The 17,721-nt window shown below is 58.4% G+C and overlaps 1 protein-coding gene across 3 annotated transcripts; it reads left to right on the top strand.

Moving 5' to 3' along the window:
- Positions 1–349: 349 nt before the first annotated feature.
- Sall3 (spalt like transcription factor 3) lies at positions 350–17,314 on the top strand. Of its 3 annotated transcripts, none has more exons than XM_070038823.1 (4): positions 350–431; positions 10,089–12,902; positions 13,119–13,465; positions 14,533–17,314. In XM_070038823.1, exons 1-4 carry the CDS (start codon positions 350–352, stop codon positions 14,962–14,964), a joined length of 3,675 nt encoding a protein of 1,224 aa, XP_069894924.1. In that variant the 3' UTR covers positions 14,965–17,314. The 3 variants fall into 3 exon arrangements, with proteins under 3 accessions (XP_069894924.1, XP_069894923.1, XP_069894922.1); XM_070038822.1 differs by adding an exon at positions 4,774–4,776 and having other exon boundaries at positions 10,089–13,465; XM_070038821.1 differs by having other exon boundaries at positions 10,089–13,465.
- The last annotated feature ends 407 nt before the right edge of the window (positions 17,315–17,721 follow it).

Raw genomic sequence — 17,721 nt, 5'->3', positions numbered from 1 at the left:
AGCGCGGCCGGGCGGGCGGCGGGGCCCGCGATGTGAGCGGCGCCGGGCGGCGCGCGCCCGGGTCCCGGCGCCGCGGCCCCTCCTCGCCGGCGCGGCCGCTCCGCTAATCGCCGGCGCGGCCTCATTTGCATAGGCCGCTGGAGGCCGGCCAATCGGCGCGGCCCTCGGTAATGGCCGCGCATTATTCACCAGCCTAATTGCTCAGCCCCATGCGCGGCCCGCGCAGCCGCCGCCGCCGCCGCCCCGCGCCCCGCGCCCGCCCGGCCGCCCCGCGCCCGCCCCGCGCCGTCCCCGCCGGCCGCCCCGCGGATGCCGCGGCCCCGCGTGGGCCCCGAGCGCCGCTAGCAGCATGTCTCGGCGCAAGCAGGCCAAGCCCCAGCACCTCAGGTCGGACGAGGAGCTGCCGCCGCCGGACGGGGCTCCGGAGCACGGTGAGGGCCGCGCGGCGGCCGAGGGGGGTCGGGGCGCCCTCTCCGGACGGGCAGCGCGGGCAGCGGGGAGGCCGCGCCGACCCGGACGGGAGAAAGTTCTCCGGTGCCCGCCAGTAAGTGTCGGCGCCGCATCCCGGGGTCCGCCGGAGGCGCCAGGAGTTACGGGGCCGAGCGAACTTGGCTCCGCTCCCCGGGCGGGCGCGGGGCGGCGCGGGGCCGGGAGGGACCCGGAGGGACTCGGAGGCGCCCTGTCGGCCCCGCCGTCGCCCGGGCCGGGCTGGGCTCGGCGCCGCCTCCGGGCCGCGCCGGGACCCCGGCCGGGCCCAGCCGCGGGGGTCGCGCCCAGGACTCGGCGCCGCCGGACGCGGGCCGCGAGACCCCCGCCGGGCCAGCTTTGTCCGGCCGCCGTGGCCGGTGCTCGGCGGTGCGCGCAGAGACCCCCCCCCCCGGGGTCCTCGCCGCCGCCGCGGCCCCGGTCCCGGCGGCCGTCGGTCCGGGCCGGGCGGAGGGGCCGCGGGCAGCCGGCGACTCCGCGCCTCGCTAATGGCCGCCTCGGGCGGGCGCGGGCCGGGCCGGCGCTGCTCGCCGCGGGGCTCCCGCGCCTTCCCGGCGGCTCGCGAGGTTCCCTCCGGCCGCGCGGGGCGGGGTTGGGGTCCTCGCCCGCCCTCGGGTGGCAACTTCCGAGCCCCGGAAGTTCGAAACGGGCGGCAGCCGGGCTCCCCGCCGCCCCACGCGCCCGGCGCGAAGTTGGGGGCGCCGGGGACCCGCGTCCTCGGCGCGCCCCGCGGGGTCCCGGGGCGCCGGGGGGCGCGGGAGGCGCGGCCCGGGCCGGAGGAGCCGGCCCGCCCTCACGGGAGTCACTCCACCTAAAACGAGGGGGAAGCCGCGGGGCGCGGGGCCGGAGCGGGGCGGCGGGGCCCGGGCGAGAACCGGCGACGCGCCGAGGGACAAAGCGCTGTGGTCGCGATGTCCGCGGGGCCGCGTCTTCCCGGCGGCCCTCGCCCGCTCGGTGGCGACGCGGCCGCGTGGTCGCTTCGTCGCGCCCGGGTGAAAACCGCCGGCCTCGCTCCGAGAGCCGCGCCCGGCCCGGCCGCGCCCGCACGCGCCGTCCCCTTCTGGGAAGGCGGCCTCGGCCCGGAGCGAGGCCGGGGCGCCGCCGCTCCCCGCCGGCTGCGGCCCCGACGTGGGGCGCGGGCAGCCGCCCGGGGTCGCCAGCCCGTAGCCCCCGCGGGCCGGGCCGGGCGCGCGTTCCCACGCCCGCCGCGGGGCGTCAGGCCGGCCGCGCCCCGACCCCTCCGCGGCGGCCGCTGCCCGGGCCGGCAGTGTTTGTCAGACGGGACCGGAGCGAGGGGCCAAGTAAACCTCGCCGTCCCGGAGGCCGAGGGGCGGACTGAGCTGAGCCAGGGCGAGGGAACGTTCTGGAAGCCAGGCAGGCGGCGTCCCCGGGCCGCGCCGGGGTGGCTCGCGAAGCCGCGGGTCCCTGTGCGTGCGGGGAGCGGAAGGCGGCGGCCGCGCCCGGCCCGCACCGGCCCGCCGCGGGGAGCCTCCGTTTTTATGGCACTTTCCCGGCCGGGCGTCAGGCCGGCAGCGGACGAGGAGTTCCCGGAAACAGCGTTCCTTGGCCCGCCGGGGCGGCCGCGCCGCGGAGGACCGGCCCCGCACGCGCCCCGCCCCGGCCCGCGCCTTCCGCCCCGGGACCGACGCGCTGCCGCCCGGGGCAGGGGAACCCCCGCCGCCGGCACCACCAGCTGGAGGTGCTTTTCCCTGAGAAGTACAAGTTTTTCCGTAAAGTTCCCAAGGCGGCGGCCTCGGCTCCCAGCTGGAAGTTTGGGGTGCGAGTGCCGTCCTGCGCCGCACGGAACGCAACCTCCCCGTCCCAGAAGGAAAGCGCGCACTGGGGAGGGACAAAAGGACGCGGTGACTCGAAGCAGGGCCGCCCTGCGCGCCGGGTGTTGGCACTCGCTGCCCCCGTGTTTTCACTCAGTGCCAGCTTACAGTACGTGGCCGTCTTTAAAGCCCTTTAAACGTGGGGAGCCTGTGACCTACGAATCTGCCCGTGGAATTCAGAGTTTAAATGAGGGAGGGAAGGCGACCAGCCCGGTGGAGAGGTCTTTTTTCTTTTATCTGTAATGCAGAGTTCCCTCCACCCCCACCCCAGCGCACATTTACAATTCAGCCTACCAAAAGGGACAATGCAGAAGCCACTTTCTATCCGCCACCGGCAGCGTGCTGCCTTGAAACAGGAAAGGTAGAAAGTAAGTAACCTGAGAAAAGGCAAAGCAGGACTTGAAAATACTTCTTTAAAAACAACGCTTTAGAAACCGTTTTAACATGCGGATTTCAGTGAACCACAGAAACGGCTTTCAGCTCCTTGCAGCCCAGCCGTGCCACAGCACTGGGGCATTTTTACACACCGTGCATTTTAAACTTTTAACAGCAAACGCACAAACCAGTATTTTGAGATGTGTTCGGAGCCAGGGAAAGGAAAAGGCGAGGAATAACAGCGGGAAGTACTTAGCAACTGATTATTTTTTGTATCTGAGATGACAATTGTGTCCCCTTCACTCAGCCCTAAGCCCCTCTCCAGGAGAGAGGGGTGTGGGGCAGCCACATTACAGCACGGTTTCTGTTCTGAGCACTGACCATCCGTGGGGAATTAGCGTTCTTCAATGTGAGTATTCGCACGGGCTCTTTAAATTCACCAAAGACCAGATTCTTAGTGGCTAGCAGCATTCTCTGCCACCATTTCTCAATGCAGGAAAATACTCTCAAGAAGCAGAAAATTAATCATTAATTTATCGTTGTTTTACTGGCTTTTCTTTCCCCACATGAACTCAACTGGTTTCCAGAATAAGAGAAACCAACATCTCACTCAGATAGTCTCTCTCATGAAGGTGTGAACTAATTGTACTGCTGGTGGAGCTGCTTTGTAATTACAGCTTACGTTAAGTTGCTACACACTGAAGAAGTCGTCAAACATAAAAGCTACGTGATAATCAAATGCTTTAATATTACTTGAAACTTTCCATGTTAAAAATACCATCAGGATTTTCTTTAAATTTCAACATTGATTTACGCTGTAGTACACTGCGTGATGGGATTGGCAAGTAGGCAGCATGTCAGGGTACAGGAAGCATAGGATTTTAATCTGAAGAATACAGGGGATTTGTTGTGGAATGTTAGAGACCAAGAGGATGTGCTTCTTAATTAAAGGAAAAGGTTCTCACGTTTGACACCAAAAAAAGCAGATGACAGCAGTGTGGTGGGCGAGCATTTGCCTGTGTTCCTGTCTTTTCAGCCCTCCCCCGCCTCCCCCCTTAGTTCGTGGAGCAGTTGGGAATCGGACCCCTTTGCCTCCTCTGCCCATGGCGAGGCGTGAAAGCCGTGTGTGTGAATGGGTGTGGGGTGTGTGGGACCTGCAGAGCACTGGCCGGCCGGGCCGCTGTGTCTGAAGGTGGGCAGCAGGGAGGGCTTTGTCAAGCCTGGCTGGCAAACCTCGGTTAGCCCTGCCAGGGGTGGCCACTAGATGTCAAGCTCATAACACAATTAGTGCATCTGCTATTGACCTTGGCAACAGGATGCCGCACACTTGTGTTAAGTGTGAACACAGTCTGAGAGTTAACTAGAAATCTTGCAAGTTCGTTACGCACAGGGCAGCTTATCAAATGCCACTAGCCCAGCTCAAGTGTTGATGGTTCTCAGAAGAGAACCCCGCTTGCTTCTGAGGAGCCGCTCCATGGTGGACCCTTTCATTAACCCCGCGGCTGCCCAGGCACTTGGTCCTCGCCCGGCATTACTGCCTGTCCCTCTCCGTGGCCCTGGCCGATTCTTTTGTGCAGAATCCCAGGCTCTTCCGGGGTGGTTTTTCTGCATGGGAGCAAACTTCTGAGGTGACAAGGAGGATGGGGATGATTTAATCCCAGCTCCTGGGGGAGCAGTCGCTGGTTGCCTTTTCCCTGGATACGGCGGGGGGGGGGGGGGGGGGGGGGGGCAGAGCCAGGGCAGGCTCCGGCGCTGTTTAGATGCAGGCATGTCTGCAGCTAGCTTGGTTTCATTTGTGCCGTGGATTTGAAAACGTGTGTGCGCTGTGTGGATGCTTTTCATGAGGCATGCCATCAAATAGAAGTGAGTCACACCGGGGCGATCTTGAAGACCTTACCCTCTGTTCCCCAGCCATCTCATCTCAACCCAAAGTGACTTGACAAAACTCCCTCACCAAATCTTGACTTTTTTTCTGTTGTTGTTGTTGTTGGCCTCTGCTGACACATTGCAGGTTTCTGTTTCTCATTAGGCACAGATAGCAGTGTGAGTGTGTTCACTGCTTGTGAGCACAGCATAGCAGCTGGTTGAAAGGACAATTGTGTGGCTTTGAAGTGTAACAAACACGGCATTCTGGTGCTGAGGGGCCGAGCGCTCACGCGCTGACACTCGGTGTGCCTTGTGCTCACTTCCCACGGAGACGCGCTCCGTCCCCAGTGCTCACCCACAGCCGAGCACGGCGGGCGCTTGGGGCCTCGGCCACAGGTGGCCGTGACTTCACCAATTTGCGATGTGGGCCACTGAGTGCGTGTGTGGGTCAGCCCGGGTTTGAGCGGAGCAAGGGTGCCCTCCACCGTTCGGCTCCGTGAGCACACGCGGCCGGGCTGGGGAGGAAGGACAGGATTTCTTTCTATTGCGCCTGGAATTTCTTCTACATTGTTAAACACAGTGGGGGTCTCTATTTGTCTCCTCCTGTGCCGCAGCTTGGGTTCCGTATGTGATAATTCATCTTTCTTTATGGGATTCAAGGCTATCATAAGGAGTTAAAAAGAATTAATTTGCAAGAAAACAAGTGTCTCCTAACAATTTAGGAAAACTTGAAAAATGCTCACTAGATTTTTAAGGGATGTGAAGGTAAGTAGGAAGTGTGATTTCCTGTCCTGTGTGGCATTTTAAAGAAATTAAAGGGGTGAAGTTAACAGGCTTTTTCCTGTGCTAAACCAGTTTAGCCACTCCCTTTGTTAATTGTAGTGAATTAAAAATATGTTACCAGATTGTAACAGAACTAAGTCCTTAGCAAAATTATCCAAGCTCTCTCTGACTACTTCTTTGTAATTGGTGAGCTTATGCACCAGGCACTGAACTCCTGAAAAGAGAAAATAAAAAGCCTCGTTAGGAGCTGCATTTAGAAATGGCTAAAGCAAGCAGCGTGTCAGATACCCGTATATGCTACAGCAGTGCTTTTCACATGTGACTTTGAAAAGGTCATGGCAAAAAATTTTGCCTGTCTTCTGACACTGTTCTCTGAAAGATGAGAAGGTGGTACACATTCATTTTCTGACACAGATCGGAATTCAACCAGAGAGGCTTCGTTAGGGATTTCTTTTATGATGAGCTAATCAAGCCTAAATACTGGATATTTTTGTTTGACACGCTGTTTCATCTAGGTGTAGAAAACTACATGTATTTTTTTAATGGCCATGGTGAAGCTTCCCACGTCGAAGGCAGGGCTCGGAAGGCTCCGGCGTTTCTCCCAGTCCTGTGCAAACCAGCGCAACTCACCTAACAGCACAGACGCGTGGTGCTGTGTAAATAGCAAACACCGATGGCTGCAAATCAACCAAAAATCACCATTTTTCAGCCTCTTTAGAGTGCAGGTGACCGTGGTTGCACGGAGGCCCGGCCTCGGTTTGGTTCCGGTGAGCGGTCAGTTTCCCAGAAGCAGAGAGGAGTGTGGTTCTTTGCTAGAAACAACTGCTTCTGCCGGGACGGAGGCCAGTGGTCGGCCACAGCACTTGGTGAGATGGCTGGCATTTTTCTTACCGTCTTAGTGCTACCCTTATGTACTATAAAATTCCCTCTCAGCCCCTTGCCTACTTACAGTTTAAATTGCTTAGTTGAAGAACCGGAATGCAAAAAAAAAAATAAATTAATTACTTGGGTGCTAATGATAATGTTTACAATGCTTGTGTTTTAATTCCTCCCCTTAAAGGAAAGGAAAATTTAATTGGTAATAAATTTCTCATTTGAAATCTTCTCCCGGACAAGATTTTTACCTTGAAATAAAAATTCTGAGCCATATTAAGCAATGAGTGTGATAACTTTTAGTTTTAGAGCATAATGGCCAGTTCAAAATGCAAATTTAATTAAAAGATTGGTTAAGTGCATTTTAAGTACATTTGAGTGTGACACAATACTTGCTTAAACTAAGATGGCAGGATTGAGGGACTGTAGCCATGATAGGACAATAGGTTTTCTTGTTATGGAGAACACAAAAATAAATAATGTCCAGTTAGATGCTGTATTCTATGCCTTGCTCTGTGCCTTTAATAATTAAAATATGAACCACAGAAGCAGGTTACACAGATCTCCTTCCTTTCTTTATGGAATGCATCAGAGTCAGCACCTGGACCCGGCTCCATCAGCACCCACTGCCATTCTTTGCGCCCCAAACCACTTCCTTTCAGCCCATGACCCATAGCAGTTTATTTCCACATTGGAAATGTTAGTCTTCTGTTTGTATTCACGGTCATCGCGACCGTCTTAAGAAATGTCTGCCTACCTGTAGCTTTTATGGAATGCGAATCCCTTTCAGATGTTGAGCACACATTGTCCTTTGAGCATGGAAAATAACAATGGAGGTCATCTTGCTATATTGGTGTTTTTATACCAAGCCTACTGGAAATGACAAGTGCCGATTCTCATTCTGTAAGACATGTGAATTGCAGATTTTTTTCCCCCTTCACTAGCTGTAGTTTTTTAGATATTTTAGGGAAAAAATTATGAATGTTTTCTTATAAATAAATTTTTACTTATTTTCATTTCCTTCAGTTCATTAACATAATGAACTGTTAACAGGTCAAAATGGTCAGAACGCCATTTTTCATAATTTTCTTTAGTTTTGAAGGACTACAAATAAATGATAATCGTGCTTTGAAAAGCACTGCTCCAGGTTGGGGTTACCATTAAAACTGCATTAAACAAAATGGCATTATCTGACAGAGTGCTTCAGTGCTCTGTGCATACTTCCCACCGATCAGAAGCAGTTGTAATTTAGCATCCTTTCAAAGGGAAACATCGAAATGACCAGAGGGGAACTGATCCAGATTCCATGCATCTACAAGTGAACCCTAAAAATACTTAGCACATAAAAAACACTAATGGGAATGTGAAAATGCAAATCTTTACGGCAAACAGATTTGTTTGGGTCAAGACCTTCCAGAAAAGCAGGAGATCTTTGTGTAAAACAAAGTGTTTCTCTGTGTCACATGCTATAGTTTGTTACAAAGAAAATCTGGGGAATGTTCATTTGCAAAGAGAATTGCTTACAGTTATGTAAATTAACTCAACCCTGAACTCACTTTTAGTGATATCGAAGTCAGCTCAACTTTCCAGCATTTTCTCAGGAAACAACTATCCCTAATGCATGTTCCAAATTAAAAAAAAAAAGTTCTTGTAATAAGCTTTACATACTTTGATGTTGTAAAATTTAAAGTTTATAAACCATGTGAATGATTTGGCATTGTGTAAGCTGTTTGTTTTCCCTCCTTTAAGGAGTTACCTACAGCAAAACTTTCGGGGAATAGGAAATTTTAACTTGATTTCATTTTTAGAAAGTATTTAAAGTAGTTGTCTATTATAAGTTCAAAATACTGGAAAACAACTTTTTTAAATGCTTGTTGTTATTTGTGTATGCATTTGGTTGATGAAGATGAGCTTTGTTTAATGCCCACTTATTTTAAGAGGTGAGTCTGAAGAACATTCCACAATTAGAGAAATTTGAAAACAAGTTCTTGGCATTTCGTAAAAAAAAAGTCGAATTTCAGACGGCCTCTTATTCACACCTCCCCATTAAGAAATTCTTTATTTAAAGATTTTAGGCATTTTCTTCCTGTTCCCTAACCGTAGCAGGTTTGCAGTTAGAGTTTGCATACACTGAGCAGTTGAGTGGAGGGCGTTTGTTTTGTTAATGCGCCTATCTGCCGTATAATCAGCTGTGCCTTTGCTCCCAGCCACGCTCAACCTCATTACATACCTATTACATTCCAATGAGGCCTCCCCGCGGCCTCGCTCTGCATTCAGTTAAAGGTGCCGGCTTCCTGGCCAGCCAGGGAGATGCTCCTGGCATGCTGCTGTGTCCACACAGTGTCTGGAGGCCTGTGTCCGCACCTGGGGTAGCTGGGGTAGCGCCTCGTGGAGGGCCCGCCCAGGCCAGGACAGCAGCAGTTGGCTTCCGTGGACGCTAAAACCCAATGCTCAGCTGAACTCGGCGCCCAGGGGAGAATCGGGAGACGTTATTATTATGTCATCGTTATTGTTTTATTATTGTTATCATGATTCTATTATTTTATTATCATTATGATGTTGTTGTTATCATCACTGTTTTTAAGCAGGCGCGTGTTAGAACAGCCAACCGTCTCCGGACCGGCCGGAGGACTTTGGCACCGAGGTTGGCGCGTTCCACAAGGGCCGATGGGTCACTGTCACCCACCGCCAGGACCGGGGGTGCGGGCGCAGGACCGGGGGTGCGGGCGCAGCCCCTGGCGGGCGCAGGACCAGGGGTGCAGGCACAGCACCTGGCGGGCGCAGGACACGGGGGTGCAGGCACGGCACCTGGCCGGCGCAGGACCGGGGGTGCGGGCGCAGCCCCTGGCGGGCGCAGGACCAGGGATGCGGACACAGCCCCAGGTGGGCACGCAGGACCGGGGGTGCGGGCACAGCCCCAGGTGGGCACGCAGGACCAGGGGTGCGGGCACAGCCCCAGGTGGGCACGCAGGACCAGGGGTGCGGGCACAGCCCCAGGTGGGCACGCAGGACCAGGGGTGCAGGCACAGCCCCTGGTGGGCGCAGGACCGGGGGTGCGGGCACAGCCCCAGGTGGGCACGCAGGACCAGGGGTGCAGGCACAGCCCCTGGCGGGCGCAGGACACGGGGGTGCGGGCACAGCCCCAGGTGGGCACGCAGGACCAGGGGTGCAGGCACAGCCCCTGGCGGGCGCAGGACACGGGGGTGCGGGCACGGCACCTGGTGGGCGCAGGACCAGGGGTGCAGGCACAGCACCTGGCGGGCACAGGACCGGGGGTGCGGGCGCAGCACCTGGCGGGCGCAGGACACGGGGGTGCGGGCACAGGACACGGGGGTGCGGGCACGGCACCTGGTGGGCGCAGGACCAGGGGTGCAGGCACAGCACCTGGCGGGCACAGGACCGGGGGTGCGGGCGCAGCACCTGGCGGGCGCAGGACACGGGGGTGCGGGCACAGGACACGGGGGTGCGGGCGCAGCACCTGGCGGGCGCAGGACACGGGGTGCGGGCGCAGCCCCGGGCCGGCGTGCAGGACACGGGGGTGCGGGCACGGCACCGGGCAGGCCCGGCGATCCCGCCCAGCGCCCGCGAGGGGTCGTCCCCAGGCGCTGTGGGTTTGGTCAGGGGCTGCCGAGGGCACTGCACGGGGGACGCGGGGGAAGCGCCGCAGCCACGCGCGAAGCCGGTTCACTGCGGGCCTGGCCCGAGCCGCCCTGTTCCCATGGGGGGGGGGTCGTCCGTCCCCGGGTCCCGCGTGGACCCCGTACACGGCGGCTTTGGCCCGACGGCCGTGGGGGGGTTTGCGGGGGGTGGCGCGGGCCCCGCACGCACGCACGCAGCACGCAGGAAGCGCTGACGGCTGTGCTTGTCCCGCAGGCCCCGGGGACGGCGCGGAGGACGCGGACAGCGGGCAGGACAGCCGCAGCGGCGGCGAGGAGACCAGCGTGTGCGAGCGCTGCTGCGCCGAGTTCTTCAAGTGGACCGACTTCCTGCGGCACAAGGAGAGCTGCGCCGAGCACCCGCTGGTGCTGATCGTGCGCGAGGATGAGCCCGCCCCGCCCGCCGACGACCTTCCCGAACCTTCTCCCGCCAGCTCCGCGGGCGGCGAGCGCGCCGACAGCGAGGCGGCCGCCGAGGAGGGCGCGCCGGAGGCGGGCGAGGGGAAGGCGGCGGCGGCGGAGGCCGAGCCCATGGACGTGGAGGCGCCGCCCGCCGAGCCGGGCCCGCCGGGCCCCGCCGCGCCCGCGCCCGCCGCGCGGCCCCCCGCGCCCGCGCCCGCCTTCGGCGTGCCCAGCACCAACGTGACGCTGGAGACGCTGCTGGGCACCAAGGTGGCCGTGGCGCAGTTCTCGCAGGGCGCGCGCGCGGGGGCCGCGGCGGGCGCGGGCGCCGTGCCCGCCATCCTGGAGCAGCTCGTGGCCCTGCAGCAGCAGCAGATCCACCAGCTGCAGCTCATCGAGCAGATCCGCAGCCAGGTGGCCCTCATGAGCCGCCCGCCCGCGCCCGCGCGCGCCCCGCCGCGCCCCGCCGCGCCCGCGCCGCTCCAGGGCCCGGCCCCGCACGCCGCCCTGCCGCTGTCCGCGGGCCCGGGCCCCGCCGCCGCCCCGTCGGCGGCCTTCGAGGGCCCCCAGGCCCTGCCCGGCGCGGGCTCCGGGGGCCCCGCGGAGCCCGGGGCCTTGGCGGCCGGCCCGGGCGCCGCGGCCTCGGCCTCGGCCTCGACGGCGGGCGGCGCGTCCCAGCCGCAGAGCGCGGCCACGTCTCCGGCCCTGGCCCCCGGGCCGCCCCCAGGCTCCGGCCCGGGACTGCCAAACCCCCTGCTACCTCAGACCTCGGCTGCCGGCGGCGGCAGCAGCGTCATCTTCCCCAACCCGCTGGTCAGCATCGCCGCCACGGCCAACGCGCTGGACCCGCTGTCGGCCCTCATGAAGCACCGCAAGGGCAAGCCCCCCAACGTGTCGGTGTTCGAGCCCAAGGCCAGCGCGGAGGACCCCTTCTTCAAGCACAAGTGCAGGTTCTGCGCCAAGGTCTTCGGCAGCGACAGCGCGCTGCAGATCCACCTGCGCTCGCACACCGGGGAGCGGCCCTTCAAGTGCAACATCTGTGGGAACCGCTTCTCCACCAAGGGCAACCTGAAGGTGCACTTCCAGAGGCACAAGGAGAAGTACCCCCACATCCAGATGAACCCCTACCCCGTCCCCGAGTACCTGGACAACGTGCCCACCTGCTCGGGGATCCCCTACGGCATGTCGCTGCCCCCCGAGAAGCCGGTGACTACCTGGCTGGACAGCAAGCCCGTGCTGCCCACGGTGCCCACGTCTGTGGGGCTGCAGCTGCCCCCCACCGTCACGGGCACCCACAGCTACAGCGACTCCCCCAGCGTTACCCCTGCCAGCCGCTCCCCACAGAGGCCCTCCCCCGCGTCCAGCGACTGCATGTCCCCGGGCCTCGGCCACGCGGAGTCTGGCCTGGCGGGGCCTGCCGAGTCTCCACAGCCGCTCCTCGGCGGGCCTGCTCTGACGAAAACCGAGCCGGTCAGCCTGCCCTGTGCCAGTGCCAGGACCGGAGAGGCTCCCGTGGTGGCAGGGCAGGTGGGTGGACTGCCCACATCCTCGGCCACCACCGTCACGGACAGCGCCTCCGCGAGCCTGGGCAGCCCCGGGCTTCCTGCGGTCTCTGACCAGTTCAAGGCCCAGTTTCCCTTTGGCGGGCTGCTCGATTCCATGCAGACGTCGGAGACCTCGAAACTGCAGCAGCTGGTAGAGAACATCGACAAAAAGATGACCGACCCCAACCAATGTGTGATCTGCCACCGTGTGCTGAGCTGCCAGAGCGCGCTCAAGATGCACTACCGGACGCACACGGGTGAGCGGCCCTTCAAGTGCAAGATCTGCGGCCGCGCCTTCACCACCAAAGGCAACCTGAAGACGCACTTCGGGGTGCACCGCGCCAAGCCGCCCCTGCGCGTCCAGCATTCCTGCCCCATCTGCCAGAAGAAGTTCACCAACGCCGTGGTCCTGCAGCAGCACATCCGCATGCACATGGGCGGGCAGATCCCCAACACGCCGCTGCCCGACGGCTTCCAGGACGCCATGGACGCCGAGCTGCCCTTCGACGACAAGAGCGCGGAGACGCTGAGCGGCTACGACGACGACATCGATGACAACTCCATGGAGGAGGACGCGGAGCTCAAAGACACGGCCAGCGACTCGTCCAAACCGCTCCTCTCCTTCTCGGGGTCCTGTCCACCCTCGCCCCCCTCGGTCATCTCCAGCATCGCCGCCCTGGAGAATCAGATGAAGATGATCGACTCGGTCATGAACTGCCCGCAGCTGGCTGGCTTGAAGTCCGTGGAGAACGGGTCCGGGGACAGCGACCGCCTGAGCAACGACTCGTCCTCGGGCGCGGGAGACCTGGAGAGCAGGAGCGCCGGCAGCCCCGCCCTGTCCGAGTCCGAGTCCTCGCAGGCGCCGTCACCCGCCAACAGCCACGGGGAGAGCTTCCGCTCCAAGTCCCCGGGCCTCGGCGCCCAGGAGGATCCTCAAGAGATTCCCCTCAAGACAGAGAGGCCTGACAGCCCGCCCGCCGGCCCCGGGAATGGAGGCGCCCTAGACCTGACGGCGGGCCCCCCCGGCCGGCCGGCCATCAAGGAGGAGACCCCCTTTGGCCTGCTGTTCCTCAACAGAGAGCGCGGTAAGTGTGCGAGCACTGTGTGTGGTGTCTGTGGGAAGCCCTTCGCTTGCAAGAGCGCGCTGGAAATCCACCACCGCAGCCATACCAAGGAACGGCCGTTTGTCTGCACGGTCTGCAGGCGGGGCTGTTCCACTATGGGTAATTTAAAGCAGCACTTACTGACGCACAGATTGAAAGAGCTGCCTTCTCAGGTGTTTGACCCCGACTCTACCCTAGGTCCCAGCCACAGCACTCCTGGCCTGGTCGCCAGTCCCACGCCAACCATGATCAAGATGGAAGTGAACGGTCACGTCAAGGGCCCTGTGCCGGGTGAGGGTCCGCCCCCACCCCTGCCCGCCGGAGTCCCGCTCCCTACGGGGCCCCAGGCCGTGATGAGCCCCGGTCTGGCACCCATGCTGGCTCCCCCGCCTCGCCGGACTCCAAAGCAGCATAACTGCCAGTCATGCGGGAAGACCTTCTCCTCAGCCAGCGCCTTGCAGATCCACGAGCGCACCCACACCGGGGAGAAGCCCTTCGGCTGTACCATCTGCGGCCGGGCCTTCACCACCAAGGGCAACCTCAAGGTAAGAGGGCCTTCGCTCCGGCCGTGGTGGTGCTGTGAGCCTGCTCGCCCAGGCGGCCATAAAGGTGGATGTCACCGCCCCCAGGGCCCTGGCGGGGTGTGAGGCACAGGGGCAGAGGTTCTGCGCGTGTGCGGTGAGGCAAGGGAGTGAGTCTTGACGGGTGTTGTGTGGGTGCGTGGCTGTGCACACGTGCTCTCTGTACGTTCCGTGAAGCAGTAGAGAGGAGAGGAGGCCCGGGCTCCATGTGGCGGTGCGGCCATCCTCCCCTCTGACAGCTCCACCCTCCTGGGTCCTGGGATGGTGGCTAACTTGGCCTTAAAGCACAAAAAATACAGACAGTACAGGGGTGAGGCTTGCTCTGTGACTTCTGGAATGTCCCATTACCTGTGTGGCTGCTGAGAGGACCGATGGGTGGGTGAAAAGCTTCTGAGCACTTTGCGGCCTGGAGAAAAAGAGACACAGGAGTGTGGGTCTACGTAAGACCACCGTGGCCCTGTCCATCCTCCTGGAGGACCCCCGGCCAGCATCGCTGACCCTCCAGGCTGCGCTGTGCCTGGGCTCCGTCTTCCGAATGCATGAGCCCCCACCAAGACCGCCCGTCTGGGCCTCCGCAGACCGCAGGGGCAGCCAAAGGCCAGCGCCTGCGGCTCGTGTGAAAGCCGCCTGCCGGCTGCGTTGCTGCCAGAGACCCAGGGAGCTTCACAAGTGAAGCTTCCTTGTGTGAGGGAGCAAGAGGAGAGAGGCAGTCACACCATTCTCATTCCAGAGGTCTGGGGGGGGGGGGCGGGGGGGGAGGTAACCAAACCCAGGACAAGGCCTCTCATTCTTGAAGTTCTAGAAGGTTCTCTGGTGGCCTTCTGGGATTTGTATTACGAGAGGAATCGCCTTATCAGAATTGTTAACTGAGAGAACAGGTTCATTAACTTCCTTGATGGTTTCCTTGCTGGATTTATAAGAGGAAGGCGGCAGCATGCTCAGGAACGTTTGGCCCGCGCGCAGCGGCGGACGGGGGGCCCTGGTGGTGCTGGCTCACTGGCCGGTGGCTTGTCTCTCCGTGTCTCGCGCAGGTGCACATGGGGACGCACATGTGGAATAACGCACCCGCGCGGCGTGGCCGCCGCCTGTCTGTGGACAACCCCATGGCCCTGCTGGGCGGGGACGCCCTCAAGTTCTCCGAGATGCTGCAGAAGGACCTGGCGGCCCGGGCCATGAACGTGGACCCCAGCTTTTGGAACCAGTATGCGGCCGCCATCACGAACGGGCTGGCCATGAAGAACAACGAGATCTCCGTCATCCAGAACGGAGGCGTGCCCCCGCTCCCAGTAAGTCTAGGCGGAGGCGCCATCCCCCCCCTGGGCGCCGGGACCGGCGCGGTGGACAAGCTACGCACGGGCAGCAGCCCGCCCATGGTCAGCCTGGACAAGGCAAGCTCCGAGGCCGGGGCCGGCCGGCCGTTCACCAGGTTCATTGAGGATAACAAGGAGATTGGTATCAACTAGCGGCCGGCACCCGGGCCCTGCCCGCCCGCTCTGCCCCACACCCACACTTTGCAGTTTGAGCGTCAGGCTTCGGACCCTCTATCCTAGATTCTCATGAACATTTTCCTCGTGGCAGAATGTACTTTCACCGTGTAGCTGCCAAAAGGTGGTCTGGTGAGCGCAACAGGGGTTCTGACTGTTAAGAACCCTGCAACCTTCTCCACAAACCCCAGTCTCCAACAGTGCTCAGAAAACTGCCTTAGGAACAGAGAGAGCTCAGACCATAGCCAACCTTGTTACCCTCTGAGGGGAGCCGTGCCCCGTGGCATCCCAGCCAGCCCCCTCCCGCAGATCTATTCCCATTAGATAGGAACTTGAACTATGTTTTAGGAACTCTTCGTCTCAAAGGAGTGGTTTGGTGTTGCCACTGCTGTGTATTACAACCGTGTCTTTGTCGGTAGTATTTATAATGTTAAGATAATGCGGGTAACAGACAATAAAATAGCCCAACTTCAAATGAAGCTTTTGTACTGCAGAATACATCTGGCTATGTGATTTTTTTTTAAGTAAGACTTGTGTTGCTGTAAGTACGAGGATTATCCAGTGCAGGCAGAGTCGTGGCACTGCTGGGAAAGATCGCATGCTCTCCTGGGCGGGTGCCTGTCACGACGGGCCTTCCCTCCCTCCGCTCCTTTTTTAAGTGTTTGTAGCTGCTCTGTGAACAGTTGTTTTTGTTTTTTTCTGGTTTGGTCTGTAGCCCGACGATTGATTAGGGAACGAGCTACAGACAAACGTCACCATCACTATTCACAGCATTATAAACAGTTGTGAGTAAATATTTCACATTATCAAAACTGTACAATAAAAAGGTAATGTTTGTATAATGTGGTCACAAACTCTTAATTTATATGATTGCACTTTTAGTATTTTGTAGTAGGGTGGTTTTGTCTATAATTTGAAAATTTAAAAAGAAGTAAAGTGTTTTATAACTAGTACTTTGGTTTAAGGGAGCTGGGGGAAGCAATCCTGTTATGATTTATTGTCTTGAGGTAGACAACATGAGAAATCTATGCTACGCCAGCAGCAAAACCACCCAGACTTGTCAGCAGCGCCTCAGTGCAATCAGGCCTGCCGTGCCTAAATTCAGAAGATTGATTTAACTTTTCTGCAAAGCCCATGTAAGAGCTGTGACAAATCTAGGACTCTGACGCTGGTCTAGGCTAGGAAATAACTAGAAGAGCATTGTGTAAGTGTGGGTCTACCATAGGCCTCCAGCTCCTTCAGACACACATGTGCACACACAGGCACACACACATACACACAATCTGCCTGCCTTGTGGCACTGGCTATTGTATCAATAAATGAGAGCACAAGCGTCTGGCAGTGTGATCAGTCATAACTTAGAAATTCTCATGGTCTGTGTTTGAAAATCAAACAGCACGCTGTCTTCTGGTGATTGAGGATACAGTCTTTCCCCTGATGACTGTCTGAACTGTGCTGCAGAGGTCAGGAGCCGGGAGGCGGGCCTGAATCAAAACTTGAACGTCAGTGTTGTGTGTACTACCTCATTTTGTGTGTCGGAAGCATGCCGGGAGCTGACGCGACGAACTTCAAACAACAGAATTGCCCAAGAGATGTTGTAGGTAGCCGGGTGACCGTGAGAGGGGCTGTCGGCTCCTGAAGACCAAATCAGACAGTGAATCTTCTCATAGGAAACAAAAATAGAACAGTCTTGTAACACAGCTACTGCAACACCAAAAGGCGCTGGGGGAAAACGGGCTGCTTCTGTCGACTTGTTGCTGAGCCAAGTTTCAAAGGCTTGTTAGCTGTTTGTTTCTTTGAAGTGGACATGGAACTCTAGGACTGTTTCTCACATGGTCAGGCCCGGTGGCCATCCGGGCCACCTCCTCGGGGTGTCTGGTGGGTTTCAGTGTGGGGGAGAAACACAAGGCGGCCGGCGTTACTACCGGGCTCCAGCAGCCGAATGTTTTGTTATTTATGTCCTTTTGCTGTGGAGGTTGGTATTTAGTACCACGTTAGTGCTCTTCCTTCTCCCAAAAGGGTGTGTATATCAAAAGGATGTATATATAACGGAAGAAAAGAGAAATGTACAGTGTAATAAATAAGATGGCTCATGAAGTACATGGAGACTGGCTCCCCCGGGCAGCTCCCCCTGCGCGGTAGAGAGACACTATTTTTATATTGTAGTTCCACGTAGGGCGAGGGCCGTCCTCAGAGACTGGGGTTGTTAACCTAGATCCAATATTTTTTATGATCAATCTTGTGTGACACATCCACTGACTGAAATGGATGTCCTGGTCTCGGGTTCTGTTTTTGTCAGCTGGAACCGAATAAAATGCAGGATGTACTATTTCTGAGTTGCGTTCCTTGGTTCTTATGGAAAAGTGGAGTTGGAAGTGCTGGTCTCTGTCAATGGCTCTGAGTCTGTTCTGTTTCTATAGAGAAAGTTGACAAGGATTGACAGTTGCGAGATAAGGAAGTATCGAGGAGCATTTTGATTGGCCTTGGTTTTACTCTATCTATTGCTTTGCCTTTTGTGGTGCTGGGAATGGAACCCAGGGCCTCGCCCTTACTTTTGGATTTTCTTTTTGGGTGGTGTTTTTTTTTGCATTTTTTTTCCCAAAATAAAAATGCATCCTCTTAATTGTAAGTTTTCTTTTGTTTTTGTTTTGATCATGAAAGAAGACACAGTAGGCAATTTAGGAATTGCCCCCTCTCCCCTCCCCAGCCTTGGTGGTGTCAGACACACTGGGACCC

This window comes from Dipodomys merriami, unplaced genomic scaffold (assembly GCF_024711535.1).
Source record: "Dipodomys merriami isolate MVZ:Mamm:240054 unplaced genomic scaffold, mDipMer1.0.p SCAF_297, whole genome shotgun sequence".
Lineage (NCBI taxonomy): Eukaryota > Metazoa > Chordata > Mammalia > Rodentia > Heteromyidae > Dipodomys > Dipodomys merriami.
Note: the sequence above shows the minus strand (reverse complement) of the source record. Positions and strands in the feature narration are given on the sequence as shown.

Bases quoted from the DNA above. Each gene is read 5' to 3' on its own strand.
- Sall3 (XM_070038822.1), top strand. From the start codon at position 350: ATGTCTCGGCGCAAGCAGGCCAAGCCCCAGCACCTCAGGTCGGACGAG. The intron at 13,466-14,532 runs GTAAGAGGGCCT...TGTCTCGCGCAG, and splicing joins CCACCAAGGGCAACCTCAAG to GTGCACATGGGGACGCACAT.